We start from the raw sequence: 25,521 nt of genomic DNA, 5'->3' as shown, positions 1-25,521 counted from the left end.
AGAGGGAGATGAAGGCCTTCTGAGGCCGCCAGGAAGCTGGGGTAAAGGCGAGAGCTGCACTTTCGATTTCGAGTTCGCTTCCTTCTCTCGACCTGGTCCTCTCCTCCTCCTTTTCTTCTTTGCATCTCAACTCCCACCCATCCCTTCTCCTTTCTCTTCTTCTCCTTTTCTCGCCTCTCGTTTCTCCGTTTCAAGCTCTTTTCAACACCAACCCACAGTCCTTTCCCTCCCCCTCCCTCCCTCTTAACCCATGGCTTCAACTCTCGCTGCTGGCAACACCGCCCCAACCGCGGCCGTCCCTTTGGTCGAGAAGAAGACGAAGGTCGCTCCTATCCAGAAGAGGACTTGGACGAGAGATGAGATTGCTGAGCAGGTGAGTGTTTGCGAACAGATTCCTTTCTGGTGAAGGTTTTGAGAGAGCGTCGAGGAGGAGAAGGAGAGCGCGAGGCGAAGGCCCGGTCCCTTGGCGGTTGTTCTCGATACGAGAAGGAGGGAAGGCGGTCTCTCCTGCTGGCTGCTGCTTGTCCTCCCTTGATATACTTCAAGGGAACGAGATGGCGGGAATCTATATCGGAAGCTCTCGAGGTTCCCCTCTTCGAAGCAGCTTTCTCCGTTCTGTCCGACGAGCTCTTCGATTCGGATGATCCCGATTTTGTTTGGTCCAGTTGCCTGCCTGACCCTTGCTTTCCCCTTTCCTTTTTCCTTCCCTCCTCTTGCTTTCTCACAGATCATCGAGGGTTCGCTTCTTCTCGTTCACGAGGACAAGGTCTACAAGGTCAACGCTTGGCTCATGAGCCATCCTGGAGGAGAGCAGCTCATGCTTCACTTTATCGGTCGAGACGTTCGTTCTTCATTTTCCTCTCGCTCTCTCTTTCAGCCTTCTCCCTCTCGCGGTCCGATCTGACCCCCTCTTTCTTCTCTTCCGTACAGGCTACGGACAACATCAACGTCTCGCACGATAGGAAGACTGTAGAGAAGAAGATGAAGCCTTTCTACGTCGGAGATCTCGCAGACTCAGAGCTTGGAGTGAGTTTCCTCCTTCCCCTTCGCTTCTTTTGATTTCCCCTCCCTCCGAAAGACCCCCAGCCTCTGTCTGACCTCGCTCCCTCTTGTTTCCCCCTCGTCTTCTCAGCAATACCGATCTCTTCTCCCCCCTTCGCTCCTTGGTTTCCATCCCGTCCTCGCTGGCAAGGGCAAGCCTGTGACTTGGGTACAGGAGGGAGACACTAGAGCTTTCCTCGAAGGACGGGAACGTCTAGCCGAGGCGAGCTCGTCGTCTGGAGAGGTGAGTTTCTCGTCCCACATTCTCTACATCCCGCGTCTCAACTCTTCACTCGAGGAAGAGAGAGAGAAGAGCAAAGAGGAAAACCTTCCCTGAACTTTCTCCCACGTTCGCTTTCTTTTTCTCCCTCCCTCCCTCCCTTCGAATCAACTCTCCTCGTCACTCCGCAGGTCGCCTCCCCAGCTTTCAGAACTCGAACGACTCCTCACCTCCCTGCACCTACCCTCCTCCTCTCGGACCTCTACCCTCCTGCTCCTCAACCCTTCACCGCCCTCGAGGCTCAGGCCGCCGTTCACTTCAAGGAGCTCTCGGTCATCATCGACAAGAGCGGTCTCATGGCGGCTCCCAAGTACGCGTCGGGTTACTCTGTCGAGCTCGTTCGTTACGCTGCCTTGCTCGCTGTGTTCGGAAGCTGCTGGTACGGAGGAGTCTACGGAGGAGTGGGAAGTGCCCCGGGAGAGGGATGGAAGCAGGCTTTGATCATTTGGGTCAGTGCGGTCGCGCTGGGAGGTGAGTCTTTCGGATCTCTCTCTTTCTCTCTCTCCTCTTCCCTTTTGCGAGCGAAGACGCGTCTGTACACGCTCAAAGCTGACTACCCGCCTTCTCTCTCTGCGATCTACCAGTGTTCTGGCACATCATGTCGTTCACCGCTCATGATATCGGACATCGGTCGCTCGCCAACGGATCTTACTTCTGTGAGTTCAGCGTCTTTTCGTTGGTCGTCAGTCCCTGTTCTTCGAGAACGAGTCGAGCTGATTTCTTCCCTTTCTTCTTCTCCGTCCTATAGGGAACAACATCCTCGGAGTGCTCATCTCGGACTTCATGGGAGGACTTTCGATCGGATGGTGGTGCCACGGTTCGTTCCTTCTTTCCTTGCCCTCGATCCTCTTCGTCTTTTGGTTCTCGAACCTGACCTCCTCGATCTCCTTTCTTTGGAATTCTTAGAGCACAACATTCATCACCACATGACCAACGATCTCGAGCACGATCCTGATGGTGAGTTCAAGCTCTTTGCCCTCGAGCAAGGACTCTAGAACGAAGACGCGTCGAGCTGACCTGCGTCTTCCCTTTCTCCCTTCCTCACCCTGCCTGCTTCTGCTTCTGTCCCTTTAGTGCAACAAGTGAGTCATCAATTCCAATGTTGGCCCCTTTGACTTCACCTCGACCGCTGTCGCTGACTGCCATCGCCCTCTCTACCTCACAGCTCCCTTTCCTTGCCCTCAACAAAGGATCGCTCAACAACCTCTGGTCGACCCGATACAAGGAGTACAAGCTCTTCGACAAGATTGCCGAGTACGCCGTCCGAGTCCAGTGCGTTTTCCTCTTCTCGTCTCGTACTCCCGTCTCGCCTCTTCCTCACTGACGCCCTTCCTCCCTCTCTTTCTCGCTTGAACAGGCACATGACCTACTACTGCCTCCTCTCCGTCGGTCGCTTCAACCTCTGCATCCTCTCGTACCAGCATCTTGCTATCTACGCTCACAAGGACAAGATGTACGTTTGGCTTTCTCCCTCGTTTCTCGACGCGTCCTCGTCTCGACTTAAAGCTGACCTCTCTCCTCCTTCTTTCGCTTTGCTTCAACTAGGTGGGCCTTCGAGCTTACCTGCCTCGCCGGATTCTTCACCTGGTTCGGAGGTATCATCCTCGGGCAGATGCCCAGCTGGAAGCTCAGGGCGATGTTCCTCGTCGTCTCCTTCATGACCGCTTCTCCTTTGCATCTCATGGTGAGTGCACTTCCTCCCTTCCTTCGATGCGCAAACGCTCGCTGACTTTTTCTCTCCCTGGTTTCGAACCACCAGATCGTTCAATCGCATTACTCTCGATCCATGGAGGACATGGGTGTTCTCGAGTCGCACATGACCAAGAACCTTCGAACTACGTGAGTCTGCCTTCCTTCTCTCGATCTGAAACTCTTCCGCGAAATCTCCCTGACACTCCCTTTCTTTTCTTTCATCGATCAGCATGGACGTGAGTTGCACTGTTTCGATTAAAAGGACGCGTTGTCTCCCTTCGAAATCTGACCCTCCTCTCTCCGTTTCCTCCTCGTTCTCTCAGATCCTCATCCACCCCTTCCTTCGATTCTACTTTGGAGGTCTCGAGCACCAAACTACTCATCATCTCTTCCCCAGGATGCCTAGGCACAACCTGAAGGCTGCTGTTCGTTCTTTCCTCTGTCTCGTCGCCTCCTCGTCGGTCTCGACATCTGCTGACTTCTTCCACTTTTCGTTCTTCGCCTCATCTTCTTTAGACCGTCATCGTCAAGGACTGGTGCATCAAGAACGGTTACCAGTTCGATTCCTACGGTTTCGTCGAGTGAGTCCTCTGTTTCCTTCCGAACTCGCCAACCCGACGCGTCGTCTTTCGCTCTTACTGACCACCCCCTCAACATCTTTTCTTCTCAGGGGAAACAAAATCACTCTCTCAGTTCTCAAGTCGGTTGCCGATCAAGTCAAGTTCATGGGAATCGTGGCTGCCGACTCGTTCGTTCCAATCTCTCCTTTCGTCTCCCTCTTCATCTCTCGCTCCATGCTGACCGTCGTCCTCTCCCTCTTCCTCGACAGTGTTGACGAGATGACCAAAAAGGGAGTCGCTCAGGCTTTCACTCCTTAGTGTAGATCTACCTCTGGTTTGTTTTGGGGCTTCGTTCTGTTCAGTTTCTCGTCGTTTAGACACGCACGTCGGGCCTCTCTTTCTCTCTCGTCCTTCTTTCTCTTTATATACCTCGCCACTCCTACGCTCGTTCTCGCTCATCTCGCTCATCACGCACACTCTTTGTAAAACCTGCCCCCACTTTGCTTTTCTTCCCTACGCCTCCTTTGCTTTCTCGCTTCCTTTGTACTCGCTCGGATCTCAAGCTTCACCTTTCTTTCGCTCTTCTTACAAAACGCACATCTGGCTGCTTTTCGCTCGTTGGTTTCTTTATCTCATGCTCGGACTTTTTTTGAAACCCTCTCCGTCCGTCGAAAAGGAAAGGAAGGCGAAGGGGAGTGCGACGAGACGGAGGACACGTCGGGATCGGATCTCTCTTCGTCGGCAGTTTTGACGACGGGAACGGCGACATCTACTTCACAGTCAGGAGCAAAGTCTGGATCCGCTGCTTCAGCGACTGCGACCTCGGGAGTCGGATCTTCTGCATCAAACTCGAAGACAGGAGGAGGACGAAGATCGAGCGCCGTCGGACTACTCGTCGCTGGAGGAGCTTTCATCGCTGTTCTTACGTCTTCATAGTCACTCTCGTCGATCTAAACTCCACAACACTGTAGCATTATACTTCCCTAGAACGGACTCTTAGCATATCCTCTCCTCCTCGGCTGTATCGATCGATCTATTCTGCTCCATCGCGTCGCAACGAGTTCACTTCATCGCGGTCGCTCTCAGCTCTTTCGTCAGACTTGAGCGAAGGAAACCCATCGATAGCAAATGAAAATAGGAGGATATCTATCTCTACAACGGTCTAGGAGTCTATTCTAAAGGAGGTACAACGAGGAAAGCGAACGGAACTGAAAGCCCAGATGAAACGAGAAATGAAGGAAATAAGGGAAAGCTCGTGCGAAGCGTCGATATCTCGCCGCCTCGGTGTGGTGTCGTAGGTAGCTTAGAGGGTGTATCGGAAGTCTGAAGGAGGGAGGGAAGGGCGGACATGGGTCGTCAGCCATACTTTGGAAGAGTTCGGCGAGGTTTCGTTGCCACAATCAAACGAGGAGAAGGGTAGAACGTACGAGGGTTGTTTCCGTCGGTAGTGTCGAGCTCTCCGACTGATTTGAAGTGGGTTAAAATAAAGGAAGGTCGAAATGAAAGTCAGCGGATGGTTGAGACCCAGACCTCGAGGTGCGTCCCGCTCGAGCTTCATCGACGAAACACTCACGTTCCCTCCCCATCCTTTCTCTTTCTTCCTCGGATACTCCACTGGCGATGGCAGCTTCGTTTCTGATTCGGTTCTTCCTGACGTACCACTGTCGCCCTGTGGATGCAAGAGATGAAGTCAAAGATAGGAAAGAGGGGAGAGTCAACAACGGCGAGACGAAGAGAAGCCTCGATCTCGGACGAGGACGAGAAAAAGAAGCTTACAGGCGACGATGACAAAGAACTGAGCGCAGAAGGCGGCGGCACAGACGATGAGACCTAAGATCAGGGAAGCGTGGAGGGAGAAGATCAGTCAGTCACGACGCGTCTTTGTCTTCGTCTCGACAAATCTCTTCCGTTGCCTCGCAAGGGAATAACGCTCACCACTGAGGTACTGAGGGGCATCCTTGGCTTGGAAGACCTGCGCACCGATCATGTTGCCAGCGCAGTAACCTTGAAACGGATGGGAAAAGGAGTCAGCGACGCGTATGGAGGGGAGCCAGAGGAGAGGCGGGCGTACCGATGAATGTTATGGAAGATACCACAGTCTTCTTCGTCTTTCCGGCGACATTTGATGACAAGAACGACCACGCCATAAAGACGGCTGCGTTTCGGGATCCAAGGTACCAGGGGAGGGGAGGGACGGGGCGAAAAATACGAACGGGAGTCAGTCAGACGGGGGAACGAGATTGAACGACGAGGGAGGAGACAGAGCCTCACAAAGAGCAGCAGGCACCGAAAGAACAAGTCCTCCCCATCTTGATAGAGTCGATGAAGGAGAGACGAGGAGTGAAGGAAGGGGAAGGAGATCGAGAGAGGGCGAGGGAAAGGGAGGAGGGTCAGGAACAGGACGACGCGTCGATCGCAGACTGAGGATCGAAAAGGTTTCGTACTTGGTCCATTTTGTAGCAGGGGTGAGAGGAAGCAATCCCATAACGAGCACTGAATCAAAGTAGTAAATGAAGGAGGTCAGATTCGACGTCGAATGCGTCGCAAAGGGGCCGGGAGGAGAACAAAGAAAACGAAGAAGACTCACTTCCGATGAAACACGGTACGACGGAGGCCATCATGAAGAAAAACCTCACGTTAGGAACTCGAGAAGTGACGACTCCGGCGATGGTGACTGTTGAAGGGGAGAAATAGGTCAGTTTCGTTCGATAGAGTCGCGAGAGAGTCTCGTTCGACGCACACCAGATGACACTGAGAACCGATCGAGGGATACCGAGTAAGATGACCTGGAGAGAGTCGAATCCGAGAGACTGAATGATAACCGATCCGAATGTCGTGATGCTGGATGCAAAGAATGGGAGAGAGAAAGGGGAAGGAGAAGCATGGACGAAGCGGATCAGCGCTCAAAGATCGAGGAGAAGAAGTTCGGAGGGAATGAGATGAGCTCACCCTCCGTTGGGAATGGAAGCGATGAAGACGTTGAGGAACGAGAACCAAGTGACAGGATCCCTGCGAAAGGAAAGGAGACGTTGCACAACGCGTGAGCTTTCGTCTCCGACGGTTCGAAACACGAAGGACTGACCTGAGAGCCTCCCTAGCTTGCTCCATCTTAAACTTTTGTCCTTGAACCCTGTCGGATCCTGTTTTATTCCTGACGATCCTAGCAGAAGCTGTGTGGAAAGAGGAAAGGAGATCAGCTCGACTCGCTTCGATCCCGTCTCGTTTCTCGAAGAACTGGAGGACGCCAGGCTCACCCATTCTTTTCTCCTCCTCAGTGAGCCACCAAACCTCCTTCGGGGTTCCCAAGAAAACGAAGCCTGAGAGAAAGGAGCGCAAGAGAGGAGGAGAAGAAGGAAGAAGAGACGAAGGGTCAGCGACTGCGACGCGTTGAGATTCGGAATTGAAGAGGAGGACTTACAAACTCCAGCAGCGAGAACAGTACTTCCTCCTAAGAACAAGCCGATAGCCCTCCAGGCTGAGAAGGATCGACGCGTGTCCGTTCAGTCAGTGACGTGGTGAGAGGAGGGAGGAAGAAAGAAGAGGTAAAACTCACCAGGGAATCCATCAGGGTTTTTGGCAGCCTTCGATCCAATCCCGTACATGCAAAGATCAACAATGACACCGTAACCAGCGTTGGCTGACTGGAAGAACAAGGATCGAGATGGGTGCTGAAGTAAAGAGAGAGGGATGGTGAGTAACCGAGCGATCTCAGCGGGTCGAGTCGCCTCGAGGAGCTCACCTCTCGAGTCTGGTACCACGCTCCGATCACGAGGAGGAATCCAGGGGAGATGGAAGACTCAAAAACACCCTGAAGTCCACGGACGACCATGAGCTCGGTGAAGTTGTGGCAGGCGGAGACGCAGCCGACGCTGAAAGCAAAGACAGCGGGAGAGGTCAGCTCGTCGACGAGGATCGAGGGTTCCGAGGGATGCAGCTCACATAACTCCCCAGATAATCATGTACGTGGCAAGGGTCTTCCCAAGAGGGTAGCGTTGCATGATGAAGTTGGAGGGGAACTCCGAGAAGAGATCTGGAAAAGAACAAGCGAAAACAAAGTAAGCTGGTTGTTCGAGCGTTCGAGGGCGAAGAAGAGCTGTAATTTCAAGTTAAGTAGAAGATCGTAGTTCTTTAAATAAGTAGAAGGGAATTGATAAGTTATCAGTAATTTGTTTGGTAAGGGGAGGAGGAAGGCGACGACTCACAGCCACGAGTACTGTTGTCCGACGAGTCCCGTCTGCTCTCTCATTCCGAAAAGTGCTTGGGTTCCCAAACTCGTCTTGTCGGATTGTTGGATCTTTTAAGGAGAGAACAAGAGCGGGTGGTTAGAATGGGAGAGGGAGGGAGAGAGAGAAACAAAGCGAAACGACTCACTCCTAAACGACGCGTGTGAGAGAGAAGAACAAAGGAAGTCAGCGGGGACGAAAGACAGAGAGAAGCTGGGAGGGTTAGATGGATAACTGACCGTAGCACCACCACTGAAAGGACAAAAGACGAACAGGGGAGTCAGTCGAACGAAGAGATGAACCCTACAAAGACAAAGCGAACGAGACGAACCATGAGGGGGAGAAGGTATCGATCAATCTTCTTGACGAGTCTAGCGTACTCTTCCTCGGTGTAATCTCCCTCGGAGAGCATGCTGTGATCAGACAAGGGAGAGGTCAGCCCTCGTCTCGGGAGGAAGATAGACAAGATGGCTCGACTCACAAGTTGTTCACCTCCGTAACAGTCACAGCGACGTTCTCCTCCTTCTCCTTCTCTCCCCGCTTCTCATCCTCCATGTACGAATCCGAAGTTCGATTGTTGATAGTAAGCTCTGGTAGGATTGCTTGAGAAGTCATGGCTTGAGGGAGTGAGGGTTGAGAGTCGAGCTATCGTCCGGACGAGTCGTGCTTTGTGAACCGGTCGGTCGCTCTCTCCTTCCTTGGCCTCGGAGGAAAGCGAAGAATGGAACGCCAAGGAGGGGGTGTAGGAGATCGTCTGGAACACCGTACGCAGGGTTGATGGTCGAAGGAAGGGAGGGAAAGAGGCCGTTCCAAGAGAAAATCGAGGAGAAGACCGCCCGAAGATAAGGGATGGGTTGAGGTTGATAGGAGGAGATAGAGAGCGATGGGATGGCGATAGAAAGTATAGAGGGGAATTCTAGGAGTGGACTAGGCTGATGAGAAGATGCAAGGGTGAATTTAGGGCGAGGGGAGGAGGAGGAAAGAAGGGACGTCGAGGCAGCTCGATCTCAAAGTTCAGGAAAGGCGGGCTCGGTGACTTCTCTTCAGCTGCTTGATAAGAGGGAATGGAACATTGCGACCTGTAGGTACAACAGACAAGACTCTGAGTCAAGAAGGTTAGCTTTGGAAGATTTGGGCGGTCCTGGTGTCGTCGAAGTCGTCGTCGAGGCCGAAAGGAGTTGAAAGATTCGACGAGCTGGCTTTTCTAGTTCTCCCTCAACCCACGACTCTGCCGCCGGAGGGCGACACTTTCCTAGAAGATCAGCATCGAGGAGCATGCGATCTTGATCTTCCTCCGTTGAATCGGACTTTGTCGGATCCCCACCTCTTCTCGTATCTACCAGATTGATCTCTTCCACGTCGAGCTAGTCGTTCGACTCGACCCACTTCCTCCCCTCGCCCAACCTTTTTCCGCTCTCCAACTCAATCCCTGCATCCTCCAAAATCTATACTCCCACTAATGAACAACCACGCTGCCCATCCTACGATCCTGGCGAGGAAACGGAAGTCACTCCTCCTCCTGCTCTCCTCCGTCCCTGCTCTCCTCCTCTTCGCCCTGTACACTTCCTACCAATCCCACTCCCACCCATCCGTCTACTGGACACCTAGTACACCAGGGAGGTTCGGGCTACTTCCTATCATCGACATGGGACTACCAAACCTGATGGGAGATCAGCAAGCGGTCACTTTCAGCCCTTGATGGAGGAAACGTCGAGCTCAACGTCCATCGCCTCCTTCCTCCTCCTCGGACTTCCTTCCTCTTCCTTCCTCTCGCCCTCCAAACACCCAGCCTCGGACTCAAGACTTTGAACGACTTTAAAGACTTATGCATAGCTTCATGGGATGGGAAGAGCTGGAGAATGGGAGGAGGGGAAGGAGGGAGATGGAAGAGGGAGAAGGGAGGGGATGGGTCGAGAAGTGAAGGAGACGGTCGTGAACGAGAAGGAGGCGAATTGGGTAGCAGGGAGGACGCATTTAGGACCGGAGAGAGAGGCGGATTGTATGGCTTTGGATATACTTGTAGGCCCTGTGGCGGGAAGAGGGAGGAGACGGAAAGTGCAGGAGGGAGGAGAAGCAAAAGGAGAGGTGATGAGCTCGACACGTCTCTTCAGGCAGCCTCTCGCTCTCGTCATTTTTTTCTCTGACTCGCCTCTCAATCCCCCTTCGGCCCAACTCTCAGATCGACGAAGATTTGAGTGCCCTTTTTTACTTCTTTTAAGCAGGAAACGGTCCAACGGGTAATCAATCGCACCGAGGTCTCCGAGCCTCAACTTTGGTTTTCCTCCCCTCCTCTCCACCAACCACATCGACGCCAAATGACAGTCTCTACCTCTCTATTACGGTTCTCTAGACCTCACGGCCTCGGCTCGGCTCTCCTCAAATCTCGATCCATCTCTCGACGAGCTCTCTCTAACGAACCCGGCTTCAACCGAGCTGCCTCTGCGAGCTCAACTTCCTTCCCATCTGCTTTGAGGCTCTTCGCTGTAAGTCGAGCCGCGATTTCTCCTCTGGGACATCATCTCTATCATTCCAGGATGAGCTCTGAGCTGACTCTTCGTTCTTCCGATCTTTTCCTTTTCTTTGAAAACAGGGCTCCATCCTCGGTGCTTCCCTCCTCGCCTGCTCCCTTTCGTCCTCGTCAACCATCTTGCTCGACGATCAACCCCCGCTGTTAAAAGGAGGTCTGAGAACGATACCAGCCAGGGAGATTCTCACTCATTCTACAGAGTCAGTGTCGAGATTTCTCGTCACATTGTCCCTCCTTCTGAGCTGATCAGATCATCTCTTCGTTTTCTTTCTTCCCCTCTTTCGCCTCGCCTCGTCCTTCTGCACACTTCCAATCTCGATCTCGCAGAGAGTCCTGCTGGGTCGTCATCGAAGGACAAGTCTGGGAGTAAGTCTCAATGGCCTGGGAAGGGAACCAACTTTCCCTCCTTGGCTCAAGATCGAGCTCACCTCTCGCGTTACCTCCCTCTTTCCGTTCATCTAGCGTCACGGAATATCTCTCGCATCACCCTGGAGGGAAAGCCGTCATCTTATCACAAGCTGGACACGATGCTACGTGAGTTCCTCTCGCAGAACTCAACCTTGCTTTCTTCGAAGCTGATCCTCTCCGAAACAAACAGCGACCTCTTCAAACCCATCCATCCTGCTGGGACCCTCGCCTCGAAACTTCCTCCGTCATGCCTCGTTGGAACCGTCGATACAGCCACTGGATACCAGCTCCTCGCCGGAAACAACGAAGGAGAAGTGACGGAAGAGGACCGAGCAGAACGTCGTCTCTCTCTGCCTTCCGTCGACAAGATCATCAACCTCAACGAGTTTGAAACGATGGCTCAGAGAGTGTTGGGGGAAGATAGCAAAGCCTACAAGTTCTATGCTAGTGTAGCCGAGGACGGAGTCGGTGAGCTCTCTCTTCACTCGTCTCAACGTGCGACGCGTCTCCTGCTGAACTACTCAACCCGACTGACCTTCTCCTTCCTTCCTTCTCCTCTTCCCCTCCCCTCCTAGCGTTCAAACACAACATGTCCTCCTTCTCCTACCTCCGCTTCCGACCTCGAATCCTCGTCCCCGTCGAAGAAGTCTCCACCGAAACCTCCCTCCTCCCCTCCATCTCCCCCTCCCCTCTCCCCATCTTCATCTCCCCCGCCTCGAGAGCTGGAACAGGTCACCCAGACGCCGAGAAGACGCTCGTTCGAGGTGCTGCGGTCAGGAACATTGTGCATTGCATCTCGTCGGCTGCGAGTCTGGGATTGGGCGAGATCCTTGCTGAGAGGAGACGCGTGGGAGGGAAGGCTCCTGTTTGGTTCCAGCTTTATGTGGGGAGGAACAAGAAGGAGGTGGAGCAGAAGGTTAGGGATGCTGTTGAGTGAGCGTTTCGAGTCTTCGTTCATCTGATCTCGAAGGACGACTCGCTGAGGCGCGGGCTTGCTTTCTTTCTTTCTTCTCGACGAGCAGAGGAGGGTGTACTGCTATCGTTCTCACGGTCGATCTAGCATGTCAAGGAAAGAGGGAAGACGATCGTGAGTGTAGATCCTTTTGCTTTCCGCCGTCTTCTCGAGTGAGCTGACTCGTCTTTCTTTCGTTGAGCAGGAACGAAACTCGGACTCGGACAAAAGACATCTTGGCTTCTCCCCTTCGACGGAAACCTCGACTGGACTTACATTCCTTGGCTTCAAAGTCTAGCTCCTGGAGTTCCTCTTCTTCTGAAAGGAGTCGGTGAGTTGGATCTCGATGCTCGACCCATCGAGCCACGAGCCTACCTTCGTTTCTCTCTTTCCCTTCGTTTCCGCAGCCACGCCTGAGGATGCTGTTCTCGCCTACAAAGCTGGATGTTCGGGAGTGATTCTCTCGAATCACGGAGGACGACAGGTGAGTTTTAACTTCCTTCCACGAAAGAGAACGAGATTTGACAAGAAATTCGTCGTTACTTCCTCGCAGCTCGACCATGCTCCTCCTCCTCTCGAAACTCTCATCCGCATCCGACAGCAACACCCAGAACTCCTCGCTAAGGATCTTGAATTCTCGGTCATGATTGATGGGGGTGTGCGTAGAGGATCCGATGTGATCAAAGCTCTCTGTTTGGGAGCGAGAGGAGTTGGGTTGGGACGACCGTTCCTTTTTGCTCAGGTTCGTCCTTCGTTCTAACTTTCGACCCTTACAAAGGCTGACATTCTTTTTGCCTTTTGTACAGACTGCCTACGCCGAGCAAGGAGTCGTTCGAGCCATCGAGAGTAAGTCTTCGTTCTTTCGTCCCGTTCGTCCCTCCGCTCCAAGATTAATGCTGACTTACTTCCTTCTCCCTCTTCACAGTTTTGGAGCAAGAGCTTCAGGTTACGATGCGACTGATAGGAGCTAGCAGCATCGCCGACCTCAAGCCTGAGATGGTTGGTTTGCTCGATGGGCTTTTGGCGAAGGACATTTGATGATCTTCTCACGTTGCTCTCGACGACGAAACGAAAGAGACGGAACGTTCATCAACACGACTGAAAAACTATGTACAAGCTAAGCAAACCCTTATCCTCTTCGATCTAGGTCCTGGGGAACCACTCGGGGTTCTGGGAGAGAGCGTGACCCACCCCTCCTTTGACGACAGAGTCAACGACGAGCTTGAGTTCTCCCAGGTTGAGGTCGACGGCTTCAGATCCGTACGCCCAGAAGGCAAGAGCAACGGTGTTGGATCCGTGGTAGTCGAGGATTCCTTCGGGGACGGGGAAGACGAGCTGTGAAAACAAAGGAGACGAGAGACACGTCAGAAAACGAAGAATGATTTCGACGCGACTGATCTTGCTTACCTGAGGACCTGCGAAAGAAGAACGATGCAGTCAGCGAAGTAAAGACCTCGTTCGAAGAGGATCAGGACTTACCGATGCTTCCAGCAAACTTCCCGAACTGCCATCCGTTCACGAACAGCAGAGCTCGTTGCTTCCCTCCCAGCTTCTCGAAAGCGAAGCTCAACGACACATCGAAGCCATGCTCGATATCGAGATCGAACGTAGTCCTGAAGAATCCGACTCCAGGTTGAGCGAGCTGAAGGGACGAGGTCGAGTTCCAGGTCGAGTCGTCGAATCCGGGGAGATGGTGACCTTCCCGCTCTCCGAAGAGTCCTCCTTCGTTTAAAATCCCTCTTACTCGATCAGGGAAGTCGACCTCGCCTCCTCGGTTTCCTTGAACCTTCCAGGACGAGAACTCTACGGGAGAGGGACCGGTGAGCTTGATGGAGGTGATTCCTCGGTTGTTCTTCGACGCCTTATCGAGGGCTGATGAGCGAAACGAAGAGAGGAGGTCGTCAACCTCGATCTCGTTGCACGGATTGAAATGGCCTCCTCGAAACTCACCGGTATCCTCGTCCAACCCCATGTGATCCTGAACGATGGTGAGGATGTTGGTCGAGTTGGAGGAGAGGGATCCAGCAGGGAAGGTGAAGTTGGCGGACGTGTAGGGGACTTTGACGCTCTCCGCTGAACCGAGGAAGGTTTGTCCCAACCAAGCCGAGAAACCGAAACCAAGGCCACCTGAAATTGAGGACAGATGTATCAGCTACTCGTAGTGAGAGAAGGAGCGAGGAACGTACCTGTGACGTTCAGCGTAACTCCGAGGTGGCTGTCGCCCTCGAAACGTCCTCGCCAGATGATGCTACGAGAAGAGATGGACTGAAGTTCAGTGAAAACAAAGCGGTGGCAAAAGCAGCGACTCACTTTCCAGGACTCACTTTCCAGTTAAATAGCCGTAGTCGGTAGCAGAGAGAACGACAGATCCGTTGAGAGGTTGAGTCGTCGCGTTCGTCGAAGTGTGATCCGCCGTCGTGAAGTTAGAGTCGTCGAAGTCGAGTCGGATCTCGGGGAGCGAGTCGTGGAACTTCCACTGGGTGAGAGCCGGAGGAGTGAAGTTGAACGACTCGGGACCCTCCAGTTCGATGCTGAAAAAGCGAAGGGGAAAGCGAGTCAGCACTCGACGCGTCCTTTGGTCGACGAGCGAGAAACTGACCTGATCCCAGTTGCAGTGGCAACGTGATCAACCACGGCACCATTCCAGGTAACGGTCGTGACTTCCGAGGGAGCGTAGATGGTCGCTGAGGTCTGCTGGTTGGTGTCGCCGAAGAGGGAGAGGGTCGAGGACGAGAGAGACGCGTTTCGAACGAGGTAAGGCCCGACGACGACGACGCTGGAGTTGGTTCCGATTTCGGAGAAGCTGGCAAAGTCTCCTTCTCCCTCCGAAAGAGTAGGCTGCCAAACGGTGTAAGCAGTAGGAGTGTCGAGGATGAGAATGGTGAGGGAACCGATGCTGAAGACGACGTTGATGGGAGACGAAGAGATCGAGAAGGTGAGAACGAGATCTTCATTCTGTAGCAGATTTGAGGTGAACGAGGTTTGATATGTAAGCGCTCAGAACGGAGTAAAGGAAAGAACCGAGCTAAACTCACCGAAGCGAAAGTCTTGACGTTGGCTGCTGATCCTCCCTCCGACGCATTCAAGCTCCCGAGTCCAGCGAAAACGGCCTCGAAGGATTGTCCAACCTCTCCGTAGAAGATGATGAGGTCTTTTTCGGTTCCCGAAGCGATTCCGAAGAGGACAGCGGCGGTGGAGTAACGGAGGTGGGTCGAACCGAAGACGAGATCTGTTGGAACGATTCGAGAGTCTCTTCCTCCGATGACGATTGAGCCCTGCGAAAGGAAAGAAGATCAGCGACTCGAGTACGAGAAAAGAAAACGGAAAGACTAGGACCCACCCCAAACTGAGGAACGACAAGGTCTCCGGTAGCAGGAGTCCAGATCGAGAGGTTGGCGGAACGAGTGAAAGTCTCGGAGATATTCGTAGCCCCTGTAGAATCGAAAAAAGGTCGGCTCGGCGGATCCAAGAGAAAGCAGTACAGCATACTCACAAGTAGCTTGGCGGACGAGGTAGAAGGCAGAGAGAGAGTCTGGATTCCTGAGCTCGGTCGTCCAAAGTCCTGAATTTGAAGTGTAGAAGGTACCGTTGCGAACAGGTCGTCCGATGTAGGGCTGAGTCTTGAGCGAGTACTGGCTAAACTCTCCGAAGTAGCCGACCTGTAGGAAGGAGGGCAAGCTGGTTCGGCGGAGAGCAAGACGAGACGAAAGACGGACGTGGACTCACGACTTCGGTCTGTCGAATCTCTGGAGTGTTCCTGAGGAAGAGACCGAGGAGCTTGTACTGGGAGTACTTGTTGGTAAGTCGGCGATCCTCCTTGACGTAAGTTCCGTCTAAAACCGAGGGGAGCACGCGTCAGCGTCGCTTGCAGAAACGAAGGAGGACGCGACGCAAACTCACAGTCGCTGAAAGAAGAGAAGAAAGACCGTGTCAGTGTCGAGGTTATTCGATGTGTGCAACGAGGAAGCACTCACTAGGATGTGTAAACGACAGGAGCAGCGATTCCACCCCAGTTCGTTCCTCCGTACCACTGGTGAGGGAAGGGGAAAGAGTCAGCTCGTCGTTCTCGTCTCGCAACCTTTCTCTTCTTCCCTCGGAACTCACCATGTATTTGTTGATCATGGTCACCCTGTTCTCCAGCAGGTACTGAGTCTGAACTCTTTCGAAGTTCTGCGACGTCATGTTGTAGCACGCCTCGTAGCCTGAGGAAGAGAGGAGAGTCAGCGTCGACAGCGGCTTCGAGAAGAAAGAAATAGCGGACGAACCGAGGGTCGTGTTCCCCCAAGGGTCGAAGCTACCGCCTTGAATCTCCGCGAAGTAGTAAGGAGCATCTCGATTGACGCGTTCGGACCTAAGGAAGAGGTGATCAAAGCGAAGGAAAGGTAGTCAACTCGAGCCAATTCGTGACAGGTCAAGGTTAAGACTCACCAAAGAGGAAAGGTTGTGACCAAAGGAGCGAAGTAGTCAGGTCTACACGTGAACCCAGCAGGGTCTGTTATGTAAGAAAAGAAGGAAAGATCAGCTTGGAAAACGACGACGAAGGCTTGAGCGTCCCTCGTTCTCGTCCTCTCCCTTCCCTTTCCGATCGTCCCAGTACTCACAGGCGTCGAGTCCAGCGATATCAACAGCGCCTTCTCCCGACGCAAAGTTTCCCTTCCCAGTTGGGTTGTTGAAAGTGAGAGGCACGACGATCCCATTTCTTCTGAAAGCGACCTTGAGCTCCTCCATGTGAGGCGAGTAATTCACCCCCGTCGTAAACTCGTTTTCGACCTGGACGAGAATGACGGGTCCTCCTTCGGTGATCTGGTTCCTAGCGATAACTTGAGTAACTCCGTCGATGTACTGCTGCCAGCCTGAGGGTGAACCAGGGAAGGGAAGGGAAGTGAGCTTCGAGGGATCGAAATGGGCTGAAGGAAAAGCAGGACTCACTGTTGAAGTAGTCGGTGGAGTTGGTTCTCATGTCTCCCTTCTTCCGAATGACCCATCCGGGGATACCTCCTCCAGTGGTTTCGGCGTTGACGAAGGGTCTACGTACGAGGGAAGATCAACTCGAGTCAGAACACGACGCGTCGAAGTCGAAGGGACGACGAGGAGGGGAAAGACTCACCCAGGTCGTGCAATCACCCACACTCCAGCTTTCTTGCACTGGTCGAAGAAGGGCTGAAGATCTCTGTATCCAGTCATGTCGAGAACGCCCTCGGAAGGGTTACTGAAGGTAGAGAAGGCGAGGAAAGTGTCACGATCAGTTGACGTCGCGGAAGCAGAGAGGTTGAAACGAGGGAGGAAGATGGAGTATTCACAGCTGATTCCATGCGACGTAGATCGAGATAGCGTTGTTTCCAGCAGCTTTCGCCTTTTGAATGATGTCGAACCAGAGATCGATCGAGGGAAGACGGAAGGGATGAAACTGACGACGCGGAGGAGGGAAGAAAGCATCAGTAAGGGACCGTCGAAAATACATCTACGACTGAGAATCGTATAATCACCTCTCCAGAGTACACGAAGATCCTCTGACCCATCACGTAGAGCTACAAGACGAGAACAAAGGAAAGAATGAGCACTCAACGCCGGACCGCTCGTCGACCTTTCAGCCCTCCTTCCCTTCTGCCTCGCCTTTCGACAACAAGCTCGAGAACTCACCGAGTATCGATCCCATGCTACCATATCTGTCAATCCTGAGGTTTTGGGCTTAGAGTACTTGGAGATGAAGGTGACATTCGAGTTGCTGGAGGGGAAGTTGTCCGAGCTCAACCTTCGAGAGGGAGTGTAGAGCTCTCGGTTGTGCAGAAGGCCTCCGTCCGAGTTGAGGTACTGAGAAGCGTTGGCAGCTAATCCGAGGAGCGGAAGAAGAAGAAAGAGAAGCATCTGAGGAGGAAGGGCGAGCTGGGAGATGGTGGGAGGAAGGAGAGAAGGCTGACCGCCGTCCATGAGGTTTTCCTTCCTTCTGTTCGGTGCAACACCTCGACCGAGAGAGAGAATGTGTACAGCCAAGAAGTAAGGAGGTCATGTGCGTGAGCGTGCTGTACGTCCGGAAGGGGATGTCTACGGGATTGGAGCTAAGGGAGGAGACGAAGCGACGGCGAGGGAGGGAGGGAAGGGCCCGGAGGGAAGAGAGTGCGAAGGGAGGGAAGATCTATTGAGCCCACCCGTCTGTTGAGGAAGAATCTTGCAGTATTCGACCGAGAGGACGGATGACCGAAGAATGGACGAGATGGTTTTAGATAGAGTAGGAGGAAGGGAGGTTGTGTGGGATACCCACAGTGGGCGTTGGGAAGGGGATGGAAGGGGTGAGCTCGAAAGTTGAAAGGCTGAGCTTCGTTCTTCTTCCTTTCTTTCTTTTGTGACTCAACCCCAACAACCCTCGCGCAAATCTCGACCTTTCAGGATCCCCTCTCTAAACAACATGTCACTCGTGAGCTTCTCTCTCACCTCTTTCTCGATTTGAACCTCAGAAGCTGACCTTCTTCGTCGTCGTGTAGCCCTGGGACGTCGTCCTCGAGATTCTCAGCCACGCCTCCCTCCCTACCCTCGCCGTCCTCTCTCGAGTTTCCTTCGACTTCCTCATCGAAACTTCCCCTCGAATATACAAGGACATCAAAATAAACAACATGCGAGCTTTCAACAGCCTCTTCCTCGCCTCGACAACTGCCGGCGGAACCTCAGTGAGGATATTCCCCGCTCCGTCGTTTCCCCTTCTTCCTTCCCTCTCTGACCCCACCTTCGTTGACTTTCGACCTCGCCAGAATCCTCGTCTAACCCCTTACCTCTCCTTCTCCCAAATCCAAACTCTCACCCTCGACTTCACCCAAACCTTTATCCCCAATCCCGTCCGCTATCAACTTTCGTTCTCTCCCCGCTTCGGATCCACTCCCCTCCTCCTCGACCAACTCCAAGTCATCTACAACCCTCCTCTCTCCAACAGTCCCTCCGTCCCCATTCCTATCGAAATCCTGCGTCGTCTCAACCCCCTCCGATGCGAGTTCAAAGCCGTTTGCGGAAGGAAACTCGACGCGTGGAGGCCAACGGTGTCCGTTGACGTTTGGACGCGTCTCGAGTCCCTCGTCTTGATTGGGACGATCCCTTTCGCTTGGAATGAAGGCGGAGGAATCAGGATAGCGGGATTGCCAGCAGAGGCGGTGGCTAAGCTGAGGGAGCTTCGATTCGTGTTTGAGTCTTGGTTTTTCGAAGAGGGAGTGAGGGACTCGTCTTCCCCATTGATTTCCCTCTTGGAGGCTGAGGCTTCGGAATACGGGTTGGATAGGATGCAGGATGGAGCGTTGCTGCTGGTGGTTGAGTCGGAGCAAGTGAGGAGGGATATTGAGGCGAAGGTGGACGGACTCGCTGTGTTGAGCAAGAAAGTGTCCGTCGTGCTGCCGTGAGAGAAAGAGTGAGTCTTTGATTGAGCTTATATCGAGATTGACCGTCGTCCCGTTGAGTCGTCTTACTGACCATCTTTGTTCCTTTCGCTCTCCAGGTCTATCCCCGTACGTTTCGACTTCAGAGCGACGACTCCAGAGCGAACTTCGAGCTGACCCCGACGCGTCCATCTTTCCTCGCTTTTCCAGCTTCGACCTCGTCCGTCGCCTCCCCTCGTTCGATTGTTCCCAATTCCCAACGAGATATCATCAGGTCAGTATCTGACTTCAACCTTGGGCGAAATCTGCGTCTGAATCGCTGACCTCACCTCTCTTCCCGCTCCCTTCCCGCTCTCTTCTTCAGCGCGTCGTCGCTACTCTACGTCACCCACTTCGACAGCTGAAAGCTCCATCGGAGATCCCACAAGAGGACTCGTTCAGGCTCGTATCGTCTCCTTTCTCTTCCTTCCTCCCCCCCTCCCCCGCGCTGACCTTCCCGTTCCCGCTTCCTTTTGGTCTCTCAGCTTTCGCCGTCCAGAAATCCCTCTGGACCCAGCTAGGACTGTTCAAATTTGGCTAGAATACCACCTTTAGACAAGAGAGACTGCAGATACCTAGTAGATCTTTTATCTATGTAACACGCTCGATGAATCCGGATCCATTTTCTTTGACGCGTCGTCCTCTTCCCAAACCGCAAGCCTCTCCTTCTCATCATCCACACTCCCCTCACCACACTGAGGCATCTTCACGTCTCCAGTCGCTCGAATCCATCCTCGAACCAGCGAACCACTCGTCCGAGCAGCGTTTCGCACTGTCCGCACGACGCATCTCTCTCGTCCTCTCCTTCTCTTCCTCGGCCGCAAAAAAAAACGAAGCAGTCCATCTTCGCAAAAGCAAAGAGAAGTGTAACACAAAAAGGCCAAGAAAAAAACGTGGAGAGTCCGAGTTCGAGTTCGGGTGACTAGGGAGTGTGGTAGAGGGGTAGATAAAATGCAAGGTGTGAGAAACGAAGAAGCCGAGAGCGTCCTTTTGGTTTGAGTGAGAGTGAGAGAGTTGCGACGGAAAAGCGAACTATAGAGGAGAGAGAGAGACTAAGCAAAAAAAGAGAGAAGAGAGAGGAACGAAATGCAAAGGGGTGAGCCCTGCTCGAAAGGGAGGGGGAGAGAGAACAACAGAAGACGAGAGGACGAAGTCGAAGGGGAGAGAGGAGGATAAGTTCGACTAGAGAAGTAGTAGGGTCCGAGGGGAGGGGTGCATGCGAGTGAAGTGAGAGGGAAGAACCGAAAACGAAACGAAAACGAGATGGGGGAGAGTGGGAGGGGAAGAGGGAGGAGTGGGGAGAGCTGATGTAGAGAGAGGAGATGGCGAGAAAGGAAAGATTCTAGAATGAGTTGGAAAGGTCGTAAAGAAGAGAAGGAAAAGAACAATGGAGTCCAATGAAAGTCCTCGAAGGGATCACAGCACCAGCGACGCCAACGACGCTCCCAGCACCAACACGGACGCAACTCCTCCCGCACCTCCTCCCAACCTCCTCCCCGCTCCCGACTGAGTAGTTCCCGACGATCCGGCCGCCCCCGGCGAGTTCGAGTTGGACGATCCTCCCGTCTCCTGAGGGCTGGCAGTCGTGCTTTCCGCCGTCGGCGAAACAGCGACGAAGTTTGCAGGGAGAGAAGCAGCGGCGGAGACAGGTTGCGTCTCGATCGCTCCTGACCCGACCATGATCCAAGCTGCTTGCGAAGGGACTCCGTTGACGACGCAGAAGAGGAGAGCGGGTCCAGGAGGGAAGATGGCTGCGTTGGGAGGGATCTGGGAGACGTGGAAGGTGGCGGAACCGTCCTCGGCGGCGGTGTAGGTGGAGTCGAGCTGAAGGTGTCGCATTCCCACTGAAGAACGAGAGAACGTTGGGTCAGCGAGAAGGAAATTCTGTGAGAGGGAGGGAAAAGAGACTGACTGTTCATCGCGTGCGTCGAGAATCCCGTCCTCGAAACGACGAACTTGGTGGTGCCGATCTGGGACGAGGAAGCGAAGGCAGTCGAAGGGAGAGAGACGTTGAAGTAGGCTCCTCCATAACCGATCGAAGCGGGCATTCCAACGGGTTCAGGTCGGGGAGAGTCGTAGTAGGAGGGGTAGAACTGAGAAAAGAGAAAAGGAAGGAGAGGGGAAGGAAGATGAGCGTTGAGTTCGACACTCCTTTTTGATTTTTTGTGAGTACTCACCTTCTCAACTCGGTACTCGGTGATGTAAGTGATAGTAGGATCGATGGTTCGGTCCACGTAATCAGGGTTGGGGTTAGATCCCGAAACGAGCACACTTCCATCGGGAAGAAGGGTGGCGACCGAGTGGTAGAGCCTGTCGACGGCGCTCGTTCCAGCTGATTTCCATCGACTCCCAGAAGCGGCGAGAGGATCGAAGTACCACGACTCGTGGAGAGGTCGGTCGGCGTAGGATCGTCCGACGGCCCCTGGGGTTTGGGAAAAAGAAGGAAGAGAGGGAAAGGCGAAGGTCAGGTCGGGGTCGACGTCGAACGAGAACGAAATCGAAGGGAGGAAGAGGCACGAACAAGTCTCGTTTCCGTAGCCAGCAGTTCCAAGAGCAGCTCCGTTTCCCATCCAGAGTCGACCGTCGGGGAGGATGATGAACTGGAGGAGACAAGAAAGGGAGTCAGGCTCAGAAAGAGGAAGAGAGGAGCGGGACGCGTCGCACCTGGCCCATCGTCCTTCCTTGATCCAACGAGTCGTCCTGCTCCCACTCAGGGTTGGCTTGATCGGGAGTGATCTTGACACAACTGCTGTCGGCGGGGAAAGCGGCGATGCTGCGAGTGAACAAAGGAGAGAAGAAGGGAGGTCAGAATCGACGAAGAAAAAAGAGCACGAGACGAAAGAAGAGCGGGAAAAAGGACGGTAGACTCACTTCCAAGTCGTCACCCATTGATCCTCCTGCAGGTTCGTTCCTCCACAGAAGAGCATCGTCGGCTGCCAGTTGTTGGCGGGAGTGAGAGGAAGCATGGCAGTCGCAGCGGAAGCAGGGTAGGTTCGAACGGCCAGAGGGACGTCGGGGAGATCGTCTGAAGGTCGAAGAGCGATGGGGATCGAAGAGGAAAAGATTGAGGGCAGGTGCGAATGGGGAGAGAGAAGGAGGAAGAGAAAGCGTCGCGTCAGAATCGAATCGACCGAAGGAAGCGAACGGAGGGAGGAAAAGTAAGGCGAGCTCACACTGCTGGTTGTTCTTGTAGTCCAGAATGGCAGTAGCCCAGTTGGTCTGGATGAAGAGAACACCTGAGATACCCAAGTCGAAGACCGAGGCCAGGGAGGATCAGCAAACGACGCGTCGACCGATCGACCTCTTCGTTGTGAAAGAAAGGACTTACCACTTGGAAGAAGCCAAGTCAAACTGTACAAGTTCGCAGGAAGGGACGTCTGGAGAAGTCCGAGTGTGACGGGAGCTCCTCGGGTAGGGTAGTATCTGGAGGATCGGAAAAGGAAGAGGTCAGCTCATTCGTTTCGTTTTGACGACTCGCCTCTTCTCTTCTCGATTCAGGAAGGCTACTCACTCATAAGTAGGGTTATTTTGCGCTGCATCGTTAACGTACCCTCCCCAAGAACATCCTCCAATCTAAGAAAGGAAGAAGAAGAAAGAGATCTGAGAGTCAGCGTCGCCAAGGGGGAGGGAGGAGGCTGGGAGGGAACGAGCGACGTCTCGTTTCCGAGCTGAAGGGACTCACGATGATCGCACTTCCGTCCTCTAGGGTTTCTAAGGTAGGGTACCATCTCCTCGAGCTCATGTATCGCTCTGCGTCGTCCTCCCACTCGCAGTTGTCGTTGTCGTTGCAGGGCGTGAGGAAACTGAAGATGGAACGCGTCGAAGAAAAGGATCGAGGTCAGCGTTTTGGAGTCTCGTTCTCCTCACCGTTATCCCGAGGCAAGAGAAAAACTCACCGAACAGATCTCCCACCGTCTAACGAGGAAAAATAGAAAGCAAAAAAGGAAGGATCAGCCCTCGAGCGACCCGACAAAGAGGAACTGAAGATCAAAACACAGTCCGGGAAAGAGGGACTCACCCAAATCATCGTAAGGAGCTCCTCCAGTCTGACTAGGAGCTGTGAGACCTCCCCAAGTAACTCCTTGGTTCCCTCCGACTAGATCGCATAACAAAAGCAAAGCATCGGAAGAAAGACACGGTCAGCTGGGACGCCTTGGGAGAGAGGCTGTTCGAGTCGGGTCGAGCGAGGCGTTTTGCCTGCTTTGCTTCTTCCGACGAGACTGAAAAGGTGAAACGAACCGTTGATCCAAGTTCCGTCACCGAGAACGGTTCCTCCAGCACTGCAGCATCGCATCAATCGATCGAGAGAAGAGAGGGGAAGGTCAGTTGGTTGAGAGCGTGGAGAGGAAGAGAGGGAGGGAGGAGGTCGAAGCTCACCAAAAGCTATTTGTAACGACATCGAGAGCTCTAGCTTGATTCGTAACCAGCGAGTACTCCGAGGCCCAGGCAGCTACACGATAAAATAGGTCAGCTTGGATTCGTCGAAGGAGAAGGAGGAAACGAGAGGCGAAGTTGAAACGCACCATGCTCTCCTCCCGCTCCTGTCACCCTCATAGGGTTGTTCTCCGTCTTATCGACAACGTAGACTTTGTTGAGGGCACCGAGGAAGAGCTAAGAGTGAGATGGGCGAGAAAGAAGAGCAGGAAAGAAGTCAGAAGATGAAGGAAGAAAGGGAAACGAGGGGGGCAGGAGGAGGAGGAGGTCTGTGGTGGGTTGAGGTTGGGCTCCTCCTCCTCCTCCGGGTTCCTCGAGTTTTGCTTCGAGGAAGCGAGTAGCGCTATGGAGCAGCGTCTCCCGGAGGTGATGCTCTCTCTATACTGGAGAGCGAAGCGCCCGAGGATCGAGAGAAGGGAAGAAGAAAAGGAAGGGAAACCGACCTGTTGAGCTGAAACTCCGGAGTTGCCTACAACCTCGAACGTCCCAGCCTTTTGAGCTTGAACGAGAGTACTCGGACTCGTAGCGAGGAGGAGAAGGGAGAGAACTGCTGTCGTGGGGATCATGGGTTTGCGAGAGGAGGGCGATGTGGTTGAGGGAAGGAAGGAGGAAGGGGGGTGCATGGGTCGGAAGAAGAAGGGCAGAGTGTTTGTCGCGAGAAGGGCAGGAGGAGAAGAGCGCGCCGGCTTGTGTCCGTGTATGTCGCTTCCAAGAGAGTCCGAGTAGTAAGGTAAGGAGAGAGACTGGGCGAGTAGAGTAAGGAGCAAAGAGGGAAGGAGGAGGGGAGGTGTGCGTTGGGTGAAGGAAGGAAGGAAGGAGCTGTTGAGGCCAAGGAGTGGTCGGGGCGAGATCACCTTTTTTTTCAGCCCCTGACTTTTTCCGAAGTGACAAACCTGAGCAAAACCGATGCACATTTTACAGCTTGCAGAGCCCTCTCCATAACCAGTCCTCTATTGTAGGAAACATCCTCAGCGAACACAGGCAGGATGATGAATCGCCAAGGAGGGTGAGCTCAAAGTCGATCAAGAGGGAGATCGTTCGGGGCGCGCCTGTCTTTCTTTGTTTTTAATTATCGAGCGCATCGAGTAGAGACAAAATGTTCCGGTCTCGACAGAGCTCGGAAGCTGATCCTCTTCCCATATAGCAAAAGTTGAGTTGGAAAAACGAACCTCGTCGAAGTGACCAGGGAGGAGAGCTCGAGTTGACCTTCAACCCCTTCCTTCTCCTCTCTCATTCTCCTTCTCTCCTTTCCCTCCTCGAATCCGTTGACCCACCCTCTTCAGATGAACCCTTTCCCTCTCGTTCTCGACAAGTTCGGCTCCACTCGACTGTTCTACTTTGAGGAAACGAGGTCAGTTCCCCTTCCGGATCGTCGAGCGGAGGGAAGGCCGTCGAGCTCACCTCTTCTCCTCCTCCTCTTCTTGTCGTCTCGCATTCATCCATCCATCCAGCTCAGTCGTCCAAGTCACTCTCGAGAGAGACAAGTGAGCCAGCTTTGAGCTCTCTCTTCGCCCCCAGCAGGAGACGCGGAACCCTTTCGAAGGAAGCAGAGAGGGAAGGAACGAAAGCTCAACTCAGCTCGACTCTTCCTTCCTTCTCTCCTCGCCTTTCTGCCTCTGTTCGTCTCACAGATCTTCCGCCTCTCCTCAAACCGAACAGATCTTCGATATATACAAGTACTACATCCAGGTATGCGTTTAGTCATCCCATCTTCGCTTTTTCTTCCACTTCGTCTCTCCAACTCGAGCTCACCCCCCCTCCCCTTCTTCGTCCCTCCAGGAACTCATCCTCCACGCCCTCCTCGCCGAAGAGACCCACAACTTCGCTCTTCCCGATGGTCTCGTCATCCTCAACTCGGACTCCGAAGAAGGCTTGCCCGACTGGAGTCTAAAGGTGTCGAGGGCGCCTTGGAAGTTGGGGGAGAACTTTGGTGAGTGGATGCGCTGTTTGGTTCTCTTCAGGCCCTTCCGTGGATCTCGTCTGGAGAGGAATAACGAAGAGAGGAAAAGC

At 53.6% G+C, this 25,521-nt stretch overlaps 6 protein-coding genes across 6 annotated transcripts; 3 read left to right on the top strand and 3 right to left on the bottom strand.

The window, feature by feature from the left end:
• The first annotated feature begins 523 nt into the window (after positions 1-523).
• Positions 524-4,015, top strand: BDY24DRAFT_197000 (fatty acid desaturase). Its single transcript, XM_076636438.1, has 17 exons — positions 524-841; positions 931-1,026; positions 1,133-1,285; positions 1,453-1,792; positions 1,906-1,977; positions 2,070-2,138; positions 2,228-2,278; positions 2,396-2,403; positions 2,487-2,593; positions 2,679-2,774; positions 2,867-3,005; positions 3,081-3,160; positions 3,243-3,249; positions 3,337-3,438; positions 3,530-3,594; positions 3,684-3,761; positions 3,843-4,015. The coding sequence occupies exons 1-17, from the start codon at positions 641-643 to the stop codon at positions 3,889-3,891; spliced, it is 1,713 nt and encodes a 570-aa protein (XP_076492986.1). The 5' UTR covers positions 524-640; the 3' UTR covers positions 3,892-4,015.
• Positions 4,016-4,687: 672 nt separating this feature from the next.
• On the bottom strand, positions 4,688-8,336 carry BDY24DRAFT_410658 (MFS general substrate transporter). The gene is made up of 20 exons (XM_076642854.1): positions 8,278-8,336; positions 8,128-8,209; positions 7,776-7,867; positions 7,677-7,699; positions 7,513-7,603; positions 7,313-7,442; positions 7,127-7,241; positions 6,992-7,048; positions 6,828-6,890; positions 6,656-6,743; positions 6,523-6,582; positions 6,314-6,414; positions 6,161-6,247; positions 5,845-6,066; positions 5,645-5,728; positions 5,509-5,577; positions 5,350-5,403; positions 5,147-5,242; positions 5,001-5,036; positions 4,688-4,896 (listed from the first exon to the last, which is right to left on the bottom strand). The coding sequence occupies exons 2-20, from the start codon at positions 8,206-8,208 to the stop codon at positions 4,877-4,879; spliced, it is 1,569 nt and encodes a 522-aa protein (XP_076492985.1). The 5' UTR covers position 8,209; positions 8,278-8,336; the 3' UTR covers positions 4,688-4,876.
• A 919-nt stretch (positions 8,337-9,255) lies between these two features.
• BDY24DRAFT_418530 (FMN-dependent alpha-hydroxy acid dehydrogenase family protein) lies at positions 9,256-12,721 on the top strand (the record flags this gene model as incomplete). The annotated part of the gene is made up of 13 exons (XM_076643862.1): positions 9,256-9,416; positions 10,147-10,279; positions 10,387-10,523; positions 10,651-10,689; positions 10,786-10,857; positions 10,922-11,199; positions 11,307-11,664; positions 11,754-11,818; positions 11,889-12,014; positions 12,091-12,167; positions 12,237-12,425; positions 12,490-12,529; positions 12,609-12,721. The coding sequence occupies 13 exons, from the start codon at positions 9,256-9,258 to the stop codon at positions 12,719-12,721; spliced, it is 1,788 nt and encodes a 595-aa protein (XP_076492984.1).
• Positions 12,722-12,736: 15 nt separating this feature from the next.
• Positions 12,737-18,031, bottom strand: BDY24DRAFT_401897 (glycoside hydrolase superfamily). Its single transcript, XM_076642144.1, has 20 exons — positions 17,324-18,031; positions 17,170-17,211; positions 16,984-17,090; positions 16,791-16,892; positions 16,613-16,710; positions 16,285-16,536; positions 16,112-16,175; positions 15,949-16,034; positions 15,788-15,885; positions 15,658-15,713; positions 15,584-15,588; positions 15,410-15,516; positions 15,177-15,342; positions 15,024-15,115; positions 14,719-14,958; positions 14,283-14,638; positions 14,008-14,214; positions 13,870-13,931; positions 13,634-13,810; positions 12,737-13,555 (listed from the first exon to the last, which is right to left on the bottom strand). The coding sequence occupies exons 1-20, from the start codon at positions 17,609-17,611 to the stop codon at positions 13,152-13,154; spliced, it is 3,009 nt and encodes a 1,002-aa protein (XP_076492983.1). The 5' UTR covers positions 17,612-18,031; the 3' UTR covers positions 12,737-13,151.
• On the top strand, positions 17,990-19,375 carry BDY24DRAFT_196764 (uncharacterized protein). The gene is made up of 4 exons (XM_076636437.1): positions 17,990-18,095; positions 18,163-18,345; positions 18,427-19,070; positions 19,158-19,375. The coding sequence occupies exons 1-3, from the start codon at positions 18,087-18,089 to the stop codon at positions 19,060-19,062; spliced, it is 828 nt and encodes a 275-aa protein (XP_076492982.1). The 5' UTR covers positions 17,990-18,086; the 3' UTR covers positions 19,063-19,070; positions 19,158-19,375.
• A 1,118-nt stretch (positions 19,376-20,493) lies between these two features.
• BDY24DRAFT_407985 (putative glyoxal oxidase precursor) lies at positions 20,494-24,077 on the bottom strand (the record flags this gene model as incomplete). Its single annotated transcript, XM_076642782.1, has 16 exons — positions 20,494-20,921; positions 20,990-21,170; positions 21,255-21,499; positions 21,599-21,677; positions 21,742-21,850; positions 21,949-22,102; positions 22,251-22,313; positions 22,406-22,500; positions 22,589-22,650; positions 22,760-22,880; positions 22,974-22,992; positions 23,096-23,173; positions 23,317-23,357; positions 23,455-23,527; positions 23,601-23,688; positions 23,955-24,077. 16 exons carry the CDS (start codon positions 24,075-24,077, stop codon positions 20,494-20,496), a joined length of 1,959 nt encoding a protein of 652 aa, XP_076492981.1.
• Positions 24,078-25,521: the final 1,444 nt, after the last annotated feature.

The sequence above is a fragment of the Mrakia frigida genome, assembly GCF_051309035.1.
Source record: "Mrakia frigida strain ATCC 22029 unplaced genomic scaffold BDY24scaffold_39, whole genome shotgun sequence".
NCBI classification, from domain to species: Eukaryota; Fungi; Basidiomycota; class Tremellomycetes; order Cystofilobasidiales; family Mrakiaceae; genus Mrakia; species Mrakia frigida.
Note: the sequence above shows the minus strand (reverse complement) of the source record. Positions and strands in the feature narration are given on the sequence as shown.

Excerpts from the sequence above, each read along its gene's own strand:
- BDY24DRAFT_196764 (XM_076636437.1), top strand. Across the intron at positions 18,346-18,426 it reads CAACTGCCGGCGGAACCTCA|AATCCTCGTCTAACCCCTTA; the intron begins GTGAGGATATTC and ends CGACCTCGCCAG.
- BDY24DRAFT_197000 (XM_076636438.1), top strand. The coding sequence starts at position 641 with ATGATCCCGATTTTGTTTGGTCCAGTTGCCTGCCTGACCCTTGCTTTC. Across the intron at positions 1,027-1,132 it reads TCGCAGACTCAGAGCTTGGA|CAATACCGATCTCTTCTCCC; the intron begins GTGAGTTTCCTC and ends TCGTCTTCTCAG. Across the intron at positions 3,762-3,842 it reads GGAATCGTGGCTGCCGACTC|TGTTGACGAGATGACCAAAA; the intron begins GTTCGTTCCAAT and ends CTTCCTCGACAG.
- BDY24DRAFT_410658 (XM_076642854.1), bottom strand. The coding sequence starts at position 8,208 with ATGCTCTCCGAGGGAGATTACACCGAGGAAGAGTACGCTAGACTCGTC. Across the intron at positions 7,604-7,676 it reads TACGATCTTCTACTTAACTT|ATCTCTTCTCGGAGTTCCCC; the intron begins GAAATTACAGCT and ends GTTCTTTTCCAG. Across the intron at positions 5,404-5,508 it reads TGCCCCTCAGTACCTCAGTG|GTCTCATCGTCTGTGCCGCC; the intron begins GTGAGCGTTATT and ends CCCTGATCTTAG.
- BDY24DRAFT_401897 (XM_076642144.1), bottom strand. The coding sequence starts at position 17,611 with ATGGACGGCGGTCAGCCTTCTCTCCTTCCTCCCACCATCTCCCAGCTC. Across the intron at positions 14,639-14,718 it reads ACGTCAAGACTTTCGCTTCG|AATGAAGATCTCGTTCTCAC; the intron begins GTGAGTTTAGCT and ends AATCTGCTACAG. Across the intron at positions 13,556-13,633 it reads GGGGTTGGACGAGGATACCG|CCCTCGATAAGGCGTCGAAG; the intron begins GTGAGTTTCGAG and ends TTCGCTCATCAG.